Source organism: Pseudorasbora parva, chromosome 14 (assembly GCF_024679245.1).
Source record: "Pseudorasbora parva isolate DD20220531a chromosome 14, ASM2467924v1, whole genome shotgun sequence".
Classification (NCBI taxonomy): Eukaryota; Metazoa; Chordata; class Actinopteri; order Cypriniformes; family Gobionidae; genus Pseudorasbora; species Pseudorasbora parva.
Window position 1 is genome coordinate 44454628 of NC_090185.1, and position 11966 is coordinate 44466593.

The 11966-nt window shown below is 37.7% G+C and overlaps 1 protein-coding gene across 1 annotated transcript in view; it reads right to left on the reverse strand.

Moving 5' to 3' along the window:
* The window catches only part of LOC137040655 (NLR family CARD domain-containing protein 3-like), a 111964-nt gene extending 100228 nt beyond the window's left edge, over nt 1-11736 (reverse strand). The window contains exons 1-6 of the mRNA XM_067416443.1: nt 11674-11736; nt 11381-11465; nt 10930-11125; nt 8900-10835; nt 7171-7341; nt 6510-6683 (exon numbers count right to left, since the gene is read on the reverse strand). Coding sequence (XP_067272544.1) covers nt 6510-6683; nt 7171-7341; nt 8900-10835; nt 10930-11125; nt 11381-11465; nt 11674-11714 — 2603 coding nt within the window. The 5' untranslated portion in view covers nt 11715-11736. The remainder of the gene's footprint in view (nt 1-6509; nt 6684-7170; nt 7342-8899; nt 10836-10929; nt 11126-11380; nt 11466-11673) is intronic.
* Between the last annotated feature and the right edge of the window lie 230 nt (nt 11737-11966).

Consider the following 11966-nt stretch of genomic DNA (forward strand, 5'->3'; position numbering starts at 1 on the left):
TGAAGGCTGTCTTCCACTCGTCTCCCTTGTGAATGCGAATGAGGTTGTAGGCACTTCTGAGATCGAGCTTCGAGAAGATGGTGGCCCCACGGAGCTGTTCCAGTGCAGATGGGACCAGAGGAAGAGGATAACTGAACTTGACAGTTTGAGAATTAAGGTGACGGTAGTCGATTCACGGCCGCAAGACTCCGTCCTTCTTGGCCACGAAGAAAAAGCTCAAAGCGGTCGATGGACGGATGAACCCTTGTTGTAGCGTTTCCTGCACGTACTCCTCCATGGCCTTCTGTTCCGGGATGGACAGAGGATAGACACTGCCCTTGGGTAGAGTAGCCCCAGGCAGGAGGTCGATGGCGCAGTCCCATGGCCGATGGGGTGGTAGTTTGGTAGCCAACCGCTTACTGAAGACATCCTGGAACGCCCAGTAAGATGGGGGGATGGCCATGTTGACTTGAGTTTCGGAACTCTCTACTGAGGTGGACTGGACAGGTAATGAAGAAGGAACTGACGATGATGATGGACCTTTTCGGCGAGGATGATGAATACAATGATCAAAGCAGTTCTCACCCCATTGCAGGATCTCTCCAGTGGACCAGTGGATATGCGGCTGGTGCAAGATGAGCCAGTGGCGTCCTAGGATGATGTCCGCAGTTGACTCCTCCAGCACCATGAACATGATGGTTTCCTCATGCATATGACCAACACTTAGTGTACGTGTGGGGGAGAAATGGCGGACACGACCTCGGCCCAGCGGTTTTCCCTGAATGGTGGTGATCCTGAGGTCGACGAGACAGTGTTGGAGTTGGGCGGTTAGCTTTACGAGGGTTTGCTGACTGATGAAGTTTCCCGCCGACCTGGAGTCGATGAGGGCTTGTGCTGCAACAAATGAGTGGGAATTACAAACACATACTGGCGTCTTAGTAAGGTTTGCCGTTAAAGGAGGTAACTGGAAGGTACTCAGCGCTGGCCGAGTAGGTCACACAGGGCAGGTCGTTATGCCATGCCCACAACACATATATATGTGGATATGTGGCTTATTTAAGGACAAAAATTGTCCAGATACAGTTTTATAGGTCCATTTACAACCCTATAAATTGTCCCTAGGATGTAATGCTCTGTTTTTGCCTTATTTGGAAGGGTCATGAATATTAATGTTGAGCTCTGCTCTGATTGGCTTATTTCAGCAGCTCACAGCAGTTCAGTGCAGCGGCTCGTGAGTCCTGACCATCCTGACAGAACACAGACCGACTCAATGACACTTTAAACAAAACATCTCAAATGGAGATTGATAAAATGCAGCGTACTTGTTTATTGGTGTTTTCAGATTATCCTCGCACGAGAAAGAGCTTGCGTTTGTGCGGTTGCCAGATTTCAGTAATTAAATCCCCACAACAGAGCTTTTCTGTGAAATAAACCTGTATGATATCCAGTGTTATACCTAAACATGTCCAATCTGGCAACCATATGCACGAAAGCACTCTCGCGTGCCGGTGAACTGAAAATACCAAAAAACAAGTAAGCTGCATTTTATCAATCTCCATTTGAGATGCTCTGCTTAAATTGTGTCATTCAGCCTACATTTTAGACTGGTCTTTTTTCATCAATGATATTGGATGTTTATATAACGTTAGTCAGAATGTAGGCTACACAGTGACTGTGATGTAGCCTAATCTGAAATACAAATAGGCAAAATCATCATAGGAAACACCATACTTCAGTTCTCAAATATATAAATATATAACTTATATTTTTACAAAATATATAGTCTTGCCAAATGACTATCGTTTATTGTCTTATATTGTGAAAAGGTGACGTTTGCTAGAAGGATCGAGTGAACAATCTAAGCAAAATATCTACGATTGTATTTTGTAATGCAAAATAATATTACCCTTTGTCATTAGACACACTATTTAGTTTGGTATGGTACTTGATGTTTCCTATTGTTACTGTAAGCATCTTGCGTTATCTAGACAATGCTGTCTCTCTAAGAAACTTTCCATTTAATTAGAAATTGTTTAAATTAGGGCCGGGACTTTAACGCGTTAATTAAGAATAATTAACTACGGGACTTTAACGCGTTAATTAATTACGCAAAAAAAAAAAAAAAATTAATCACACTTATTTTTGCCCCGCGGAACGTTTTTCAATGAATGAGTTTCGACGGACCAATTATACTGGAACACCAACTAGCGCTCATGAGTCACGACAACAACAAACCATAGTGAACATGAACGAAGAAGCTGATGAGACTGCTTTGCTTGGCCCCGTGGATGGGAAATTTTGTTTTAAAAAAAACGAAATGATGGAAGCATCGACAAGAGCATGGTTATGTGCAAGCGATACAACAGGGGTGTCCAAAGTCGGTCCTGGAGGGCCACTGTCCTGCAGAGTTTAGCTCCAGCTTGCCTCAACACACTGCTAAAGTTTCTAGTATGCCTAATAAGACCTTAATTAGCTGGTACAGGTATGTTTAATTGGGGTTAGAGCTAAACTCAGCAGGACAGTGGCCCTCCAGGAGCAGGATTGGACACCCCTGTTATACAACAAGGAATTAGCGTATCACCGCAGCACATCGAGCCTCAAATATCACAAATATGCTTTTGCTACACATAATGTCAAACATTGCACTGGTCTGCTGGACTGAAATAAATAAACAATATTTTGTTGATTAAGCTTATGTATTCAGTCATTATTCAATGGTATACTAAAAATCCATGTGAAAAATTCTCATTGTTCCAGGTCAAATATTTATATGCAATTAAAATGCGATTAATTTCGATTAATTAATTACAAAGCCTCTAATTAATGAGATTAATTTTTTTAATCGAGTCCCGGCCTTAGTTTAAATATTCAATAAGTGGATAAAATCGCTACTTACTGCTTGCAGGAATACAGTTGCCACTTTCTTCACTTCTCACGCGAAGAAAGCTTGAAATGGGCCGAACAAACGAACAATCTTGAATTAAATTGTTGTATCGGATTATAAACATCAACAATGACTGTTGACATTTTTTATCCGTGGGAAGGGTAGAAAAGTCTCTTGAACAGCGTGGAATATGAAGTGTGTCAATGTGAGCAGCTTGTTTTGATGATTCGCTCCCATTTCCACCTGACAATGCACGTTTGGGCAGTTGCAAATATTGGGGGCGTGCATATAAATGATCCCCAACGCTTGCGTCACTGTTGGGTTTATGTTGAGAAGCACTTTTTTTCTGATGTGTTATGGATACACGAGATTTACATAAGAAGTAGGAGGCAATGATGTTTGAGACTCACAGTATGTGATGTCCATGTACTGAACTCTTATTATTTCACCATGAAAATTAGGTTAAGTATTCAGCAAGGTTAATAAAAAATTTCATTCTAGGGCACCTTTAATTTATGTCAGGAGTGCAAAATAATCAATCCGTTATGAACGATATATTGAATGGAATATCAACAAGAATCAAAAGCTAGTCACGTCTTCTCCGTTTTATTTGTGGTCACATACATGCACTAAACAGCATCCATTCGGGCTCGAAGTCAAAACTTGCGCATATTTTGACAAATATAGATTTATCAACACGTTTGCAAAATATTTTGTCATACAAAATAACATTCCTATTAATTTCTCACTGAATTATATTGATCTGAAGAGCTGAATGACATTCAGAGTGATCTCTGGCTGTTTCTCAATACCAAGTACGCAAAGTTGTGACTTGCGTCCTTTGCAGTTCAGACTTGCCATGTTCGACTTGGGAGAACGAACTACAGAGGATGGGAGGAATCATCAATCTCAATTGTGAATCATCATCAGTCACATTTAGCCAAGTACAGTTCAAATCCCAGGATGTGTCCTTGATCCTCCCCTTTTATTGAGGATGCATTGAGAGGCGACTTGTGGACTTCAGACAGACAGGTATCCCAGAATGCATCTCGCAGCAACCAGCAAGCGCAACAGCGGACGAGAAACCCTGCACAATTTAAAAATACTACTGATAATGTGTCACAAAATGTAGTTTTAAGACTTTTCAGGCGAGAATGTAGTTGTCTAAAGCTCAACTCAGAAGGCGTCAGAAGGTCTAGCCGAGGAAAGGCTGCCCTCGGCAGGTTAATGAGTGCTGGGTGGGCACCCGCTGATCAACTGGATCTCACAACTCTGAAAATGCCAGACAAATTGCCAAATAGGCACTTTCTTTATAAATAAACCACAGATTTAATCATTAAACAAGTACATTCTCACCTGAAAAGTCAACATTTTTTGACACATTAACAGTAGTATTTTTAAATTGCACAAGGTTTCTCGTCCGCTATTGACGCTTGCTGGATGGTGCAAGATGCATTATGGGATACCGGTCGGTCTGAAGTCCACAAGTTTCCTCTCAATGCATCCTTGATAAAAGGGGCGGATCAAGGACACACACGGATTTGAACTGTAGCCTGATTGGCTAGATGTGAACTTTGAATTGGAACAGTATTTGACCAGCGACTGATGACGATTCACAAGTCCAAGAGAACACAAGAACAGACAAGAACGCATATTGAGAAACGGCCTCTGTGTCTGACTCTTCCTGCTGCACGTCACTAATGATCTCAGAGCTCTCTCAGTCGCTGCATAGCTGTCAATCATCTTACGTGACAATACTCCTGCCCCATCTGGTCACATGCTGTTTAGCACACATCCTCATTCTCATCTCTCTGCTGTAAACATTGTTAACTCCTGAAACACGGAGGTATTAAACGCACAATTACGATGGCATATGCTTTGTGTGCGTTTTCCAAGCAATACATTTAATCATTAAATCTCCTCATGTTATATTGTATGAATGAGTGATCAGAGTGGGTTTTACACTATTTTGAAGAAAAAACTCAAGGCTAGAACATCCAGTTCTGAAAAGCTGTGTGAACAAATCTTTAAAGTGAGATGGCCTTATTTCAGGGATTTAACTAGGGCTGCAAGATTAATCTAAATCGAACCGCAATCGCGATTTGGCTTGTGTGTGATTATGAAAGCTCAAAGGCTGCAATTTAAATTAAATAAATAAATGCCCTGTGTGTTAGCAAAGAGCAGCTCTGTGATCATGAGTAAACGCTGCTCCGTCTGAAAGACTGCGAGTTTGAGTCGCTTATAACGTGCGTTTGAAAAAGCAACACAAGTCAAACATCTTCAAAAACTAGTCAGGCGTTCATAAACCTGTTCAACAAAAGACAACGTTTAATAACATGTTTACCTCACTTCATATCGTCAGTCGAGTGTGTGAGAGCTGATGTGGCTTCTCATCAGAGTGAGGCAGACGAGGCTTTATTTTACAGTACTCTATACAGTGATGAAGTCTATGTCAATCAGCACTGCATTATAATACACTTTATTATTATGAAAATACCCTTGACGGCTTGAAGAACTCAAATACACCATATTTAGCTGCAGTCGTGTTTATTGTCGTCATGTTTAATCAAAGCGTCTCTATCTCCTGTTTACAGCATTAGCTTCACATCAGGGATTTCCTGAAAACTAACGTCAATTACTTCTCTGAGGCAAATGTGGCGTTTTCCGCTCGAGGGCGCCTTCTAGCTTTCAATATGAATTAAAAACTTTTGGGTAATCAATAATAAGAAAATAATACTTAATACATTTTAAGCTTAATAAACATGTTTTTCTTCAATGTACAGGAGTTTTTCTCCCACAGTGGATGCACAAGAGGTTCATATTTCAAATTAAAGAAAGACTTTAAGAAATTGATATCAGATAAACAACACATATATTTATTTTTTTTATTCATTTTTTTATTTTTTACAATAACTCCTTAGGCTTAGACCTTTTTAATGTTTTTTAGTCATAGGCTGTCTGCATATCAATAGGTAACCCAGCAGTTTTTTTTTTTTGTAAAATAAGTTTTCTATAAAATATCACAGAAAAAATAATAATAATAATTAGTAATGGTAATATTTCTTATTTTTTTTAAATGTTTTTAGCAGTAATAATAATCATAATTATTATTAGTCACATATATATATATATATATATATAAACACAAAATGTTGTATACACACACTTTTCATTTGTAAAAATAATAACAATAATCGCATTTTATATCGAAATAGCAATTTTACCCAGAATAATCGCAATTAAATATTTTCACCAAATCAGCAGCCCTAGATTTAACATTTTAGTTTTTTTCAAAAACTTGCATAAACATTATTTTCTCAAACCGACAAACTTTTATGTACATGTTACTCACATATCAGTATAGCCCTGTTTGTGCTGAATACAGTGTAATCAGACTTTGGCCATTAATATGCTGTAAAGCAAATGAAAAAAACACAAATGTCTGAGTATGTCAAACTTCTTCAGGGCCACTAATTAGCCTAAGGGTCCAGAGGGTTAATATATTGTATATATTGTATGGGTCGCATCAATAAAAAAAGATCTATCTTTAAAAAGTTTGAAGATCAAGGGTCTACTGTACTAGAAAAATATATATATTTTTATAAATAATTTACCTGCACATGTGTATTATTTAATCCCGTCTCACCTCAGTGTCTTCAGTTGACAGTGTGGATCCTCCAGTAAATCACTGAGCTCCTTCACTCCTGATTTTCCAGGATCATTTCCTGTGAGATCCAGCTCTATCAGGTGTGAAGGGTTTGATCTCAGAGCTGAAGCCAGAGCTTTATAGCCTTCTTCTCTGATACTGCAGTCTGAGAGTCTAGAACAGAAATGCAAATGTAACATTCAGCTAATTACGCAGTTATTCTGGAAATGAACACCTGAACAATTTATTGTGCAAATATAATATAGTTATTCATACCAGGTTTGTGACAATATGTTTTTTATTTAATTATCTATATTTAGCATTAAGCCTATCAATCAGCATGTTAAAAATATTTTTTTTTCAAAATCAAATGTTTTAGTTTTGTACTATTTATTCAGAAAACAAAAATGTTGTATCTACAAAGAACTTTGAAGCTCAATATCTCAAAACTGCAGAACATACTGTCCAGGGGTTCTTTTCTAAAAAGCTTTGTAAGCCTAAGTTGATCGTAGAGACCATTGGTGGCTATTGTTCTATGATCAACTTAAACTTATAATGCTATTGGGTAACACAGCCCTGTTCATTATCATTAAGTCGTGATTTCACCTTATGTTTTTGCTTGTTTTGAGCTAAATGAGCCTTGTCTAGTCACAGAACTTACCTAAGTTTTTCCAATTTACAATTTATATTCTCCAATCCAGTGCAGAGCAGCTTCACTCCTGAATCTTGGAGATTATTATTGTTCATGTTGATCTCTTTCAGATTGGAATCTGATCCAAGAACTCTAGCTAGAGCTGAACAGCCTTTGTATGTTAAGTTACAGTCATTTAGCCTACAAGGGAAATAAGTAAAATTCCAGAATAATATGTTTGAATACATTTGCTAAAATACAAATATGAAATCTTTTTATCACCTATAGGTTTTAATGACAATAAATTATACATTTAACAGTGCTAGCTCAATAGTCTTTTAAAGGGGTTACGCCAAATCTGACTAAAAACATTGCCATTCCTATCAAGTGCTTAACACTGGCTAGAATGCTCAATGCTCTAAAAACACACTGTAAAAAATAAATATTTGATGCTTTCACAGAGTGCTTACACAAAAAAACACATGGAGCATTTAAATGCAGCCACGTTACTACTGGTACTGCAGAAAGCCTGGAATTAGGGGTGTGGGGGACAAATTGCCTTTATTAGTACTGTATTAATGGTAGTTGGGCTTAATTGTTGGCTTATTCTGGTTAGTAAATGTGAATATCTCTCAATAAGTGCCATAATTAATGAGGATAAAACTTTCACTTTAGAATAGGGGGTCAAATTGCCTTTATTAGTACTGTATTAATGGTAGTTGGACTATTTATTGGCTTATTCTGGTTAAGTAAACTTGAATATCACTCAATAAGTGCCATAATTGATGAGGATAAAACTTTCACTTTAGAATAGGGGGTCAAATTTGCTTTATTACACTATTTTAGCCATTTATAGTGAAACATCAGCAGTAATTAAACATAACTACTAGCTTATTGTTCAGTTAACTTAACAGCATGGCACAGAAATATAATTACATTACTACACAAAAATAATATATGGCTTATTAAGTTGTAAATAATGGATAATATGCCCTTTCTATTATGTTAAGTTAATCATTAATAACTATTGTGTCCATGCTTAACTAGTGCATAATTGCGAACAAGCAAATAATTAATTACTAGTTTAACTAATGCATAATTTTAACACTTAAACTGTAAAGTTAATCAATAATTACTAGAGTGTTCATGCTTAACTAAGACTTAATTGTGAACAAGTTAATCATTAATTAATGCTTTACTAGCGCATTATTCTGGACCCTTAAAATAAAGTGTTACCAATAATTTTTATTACTATAAAACAATCAAAAAGATATCAAAACATATGACTGTATATGAGTTCATACAGCTATATCTATAATGAAAAAACATTTACAAATCTTGAAGTCACATCCGGGAGAAAAGTCAGTAAATTCGAGTAAATTCACAGGCTTTGTTTATCCCATGTGCCACGCAAAACTCAGATGTGGGAGTAATTTCTAAATTACAGAGGTCCCTAGATAATACTCATCCATTGTGAATAATGCTATTTTCTCCAAACATTTGACCAGTTGATAAAATTAGCTAACTGCAGCAAGGGCCAACCCAAGACTAAACTTCCCTGATGTTTCAAAACTTAGCATCCCTGAATATAGCTTGTTCTTCTACTTATGTTAATTGTTTCAGGGAGAAGGAAACTTTGTTCTAAGCTAAAGGAAAACACACACAACATTTTTTTAATTAAACCATCAATTTTCCAGTTTTTTCCAGGACATGTGTTAACCCTGAAAAAAAACAACAACTAAAAATGACTTTGACTTACAGTGCAACTTTGGAGGTTTTGATGACTGCTGATAGTCTAATGAGACACTCGTCTGATTTCTTGAATTTCTGAAGCTCAAACTCCTCCATCTCTTCCTCTGATGTCAACAACACGAAGACCAAAGCAGACCACTGGGCAGGTGAAAGGTCAGCAGATGAGAGACTTCCTTTGCTAAGGTGGGTCTGAATCTCTCTCACCAGAGTTTGATCATTCAGTTCATTCAGACAGTTAAACAGACTGATCAATCTCTCTAGAGACAGATTAGCTTCAAGTTTCTGCTTGATGTAATGAACAATTTCCTTCTTGCTCTGGTCATTTTCATCTTGCTGTGTCAACAGACCTCGTAAGAGTCGCCGATTGGACTGGAGTGACAGACCGAGGAGGAAGCGAAGGAAAAGATCCAGGTGTCCAGTTTCACTCTCGAGTGCCTTGTCCACCGCAGCCTTGAGAAAATCAATCATGGCTTCATTTTTGTTTTCCTGTTCTGTAGACTCTTGATCAAATGCAGTTTTCTTGTTGATGTATAGAATAATATATGCATAAAAGGTCTTAAGCAAATCAATCATGGTTTCATTTTTGTTTTCCTGTTCTGTAGACTCTTGAACAAACACACTTTTCTCTTTGACATCGAGAAACAAATGTGCATAGAGGGCTGCAATAAACTCTTGAATGCTCAAGTGAACAAAGCAGTACATGGTGCCAAGAACGATCCCTGTTTCCTCCTTAAAGATCTGGGTACACATGCCTGAATACACTGATGCCTTACAGACGTCAATACCACAGGCTTCCAGGTCTGATTCGTAGAAGATCAGGTTGTTTCTTTCCAGCTCTTGAAATGCCAGTTTCCCCATTGAAAGGATGGCATCTTTATCCCAGGAAACATCTGGTGTGTATTCTCCATCATATTTCCGGCGGCTCTGCTGGATCTGAAAGCGGAGAAAGTGTGTGTACATTTGTGTCAGAGTCCTGGGAGTGTCGTCAGTATTTGATTCCTGAAGTGTTTCAGAGATCTCATCAGACTGATTATTTTTCAGATCATTATTTCTTTTCTCCTCCAGAATGTTTTGGAGAACAGTGGCTGAAATCCAGCAGAAGACTGGGATGTGGCACATGATAAAGAGACTCTTTGATTGTTTAACATGATCAATGATTTCATTGGCTATTTTCTCATCAGTGAACCTTTTTCTGAAGTACTCCTCCTTTTGTTCATCAATGAATCCTCGTATCTCTGTCAGCCGGTCGACACACTCAGGAGGAATCTTACTGGCAGCGGCTGGTTTGGTGGTGATCCAGATGAGAGCAGAAGGAAGCAGATTTCCCTTGATGAGGTTCGTCAGAAGAACATCCAGAGAGGCTGGTGCCGATACATCACACAACGTCTCATTACAGTCAAACTTCAGAGGAAGACGACATTCATCCAATCCATCAAAGATGAACAGGACTTTAAAATCATTCTTTCTTGTAAGGTTTAGTCCTTTTGTCTCTGGGAAAAACTGAGTTAGAAGATCCATCAAACTTTGTTTTTCATTCTCCTTTAAGTTCATCTCTCTGAATGGAAGAGGAAATATGAATCTAATATCTTGATTTTCTTTTCCATCAGCCCAATCCAGAACAAACTTTTGCACAGAGACGGATTTTCCAATGCCAGCGACTCCTTTTGTCAGTACAGTTCTGATCTCCTTGTCTTGTTTAGATGCTTTGAACAAATTTGTGCATTTAACTGAAATCTCTTGTGATTTATGACACCTGGAAGCAACTTTAATCTGCATGACCTCATGTTCAGTGTTGACCGGTTCACTGCCACCCTGAGTGATATAGAGATCTGTGTAGATGTTATTCAGAAGTGTGGAGTTGCCTTGCTTCGCAATTCCTTCAAACACACTTTGAGACTTCTTCTTTAGGCCACACTTTAGCTGATGAATGAAGAACAGCTCATCTAAACACAGGAACAGAAAAAAGATAGTTTTAGTCTTGATTTTCTCTCCTACATTTATAAGTGTCAATCTGACAGATGTCGATGAGTCTCTTACCTTCTAGAGCATCAGCAGCTGTATTTTCCTTCATCTCTCTCAGGTAGTGTAGTGTGAGATCAAGAGCTGCTGCTTTGATACTGCATCTGTTCTCATTAAAGTCCTTCACGAAGGATTCTGTGTTCTCTTTCTGCAATATCTTCTTAAACTTTCCCAGCTCTTTCTTCAGAAACTTGATTATTTTGCTCTCAAGATCCTACAAAGAAAGAAAAAAGACAGAACAACAATTTAAACTAAACTGTACATCCACATTTCCTGAAAACCATTTATCCAATCATTTAAAATATCAGTTAAAAAGACAAACATGAAAATAGTGTCATTTTTGACAAATATAATGATTTTTAAAATATATTATGACCTTTTATTGCATTCTTTAAAAGTTAAAAATAAACTTCTGTGTTTTATTACATTTTTATAAATATAAAACACTTATGAAAATGTGTTTTCTTACCTGGAAGATCCACTGGAGATTGTCTGTGAAATTCCTGTCGTTCCTGTGAGTGTGTACGCTTGAGTCTAATGTCTCATATTGAAGCCTGTTAGCAAATAAATAAAATAAAATACAGAATGTTCAGGCAAAATATTACAGAAATCTCTTGTAAACACTTTTTAGCAAAAAGAAACAAAAGCTGATTAGCTGTAACTAGCATGTTAGCTATAACATTAGCTGCAATAAGCATTATTCACTTATAAAGTTTCCAAAACAGTCCACCTGTGACCAAAAATAAGAAACACATGAAATACCTTTTGGCAGATGATGGTGTTTCCTCACTGAAGTTCGGCATGTTATCATCTTTTGAACGGTCACTCTTCACAGACACAGAGCTGGACACACCTGAGCCTGATCTTACACTAATGACACAAAGAACAGAGAAGGGGAAAACACTTTACTACAGGTCTCATTTTAAAAGGTTTAAATGTTGCAGCTGTGCATTTGTCCTTCATGTATTTTGATAAATGAACATTTTAATGTTTGAATGCATGATCTACTTTCCATGGTGACTTTATGCCTCCTAGTGGCTACCTGTGTAACTATA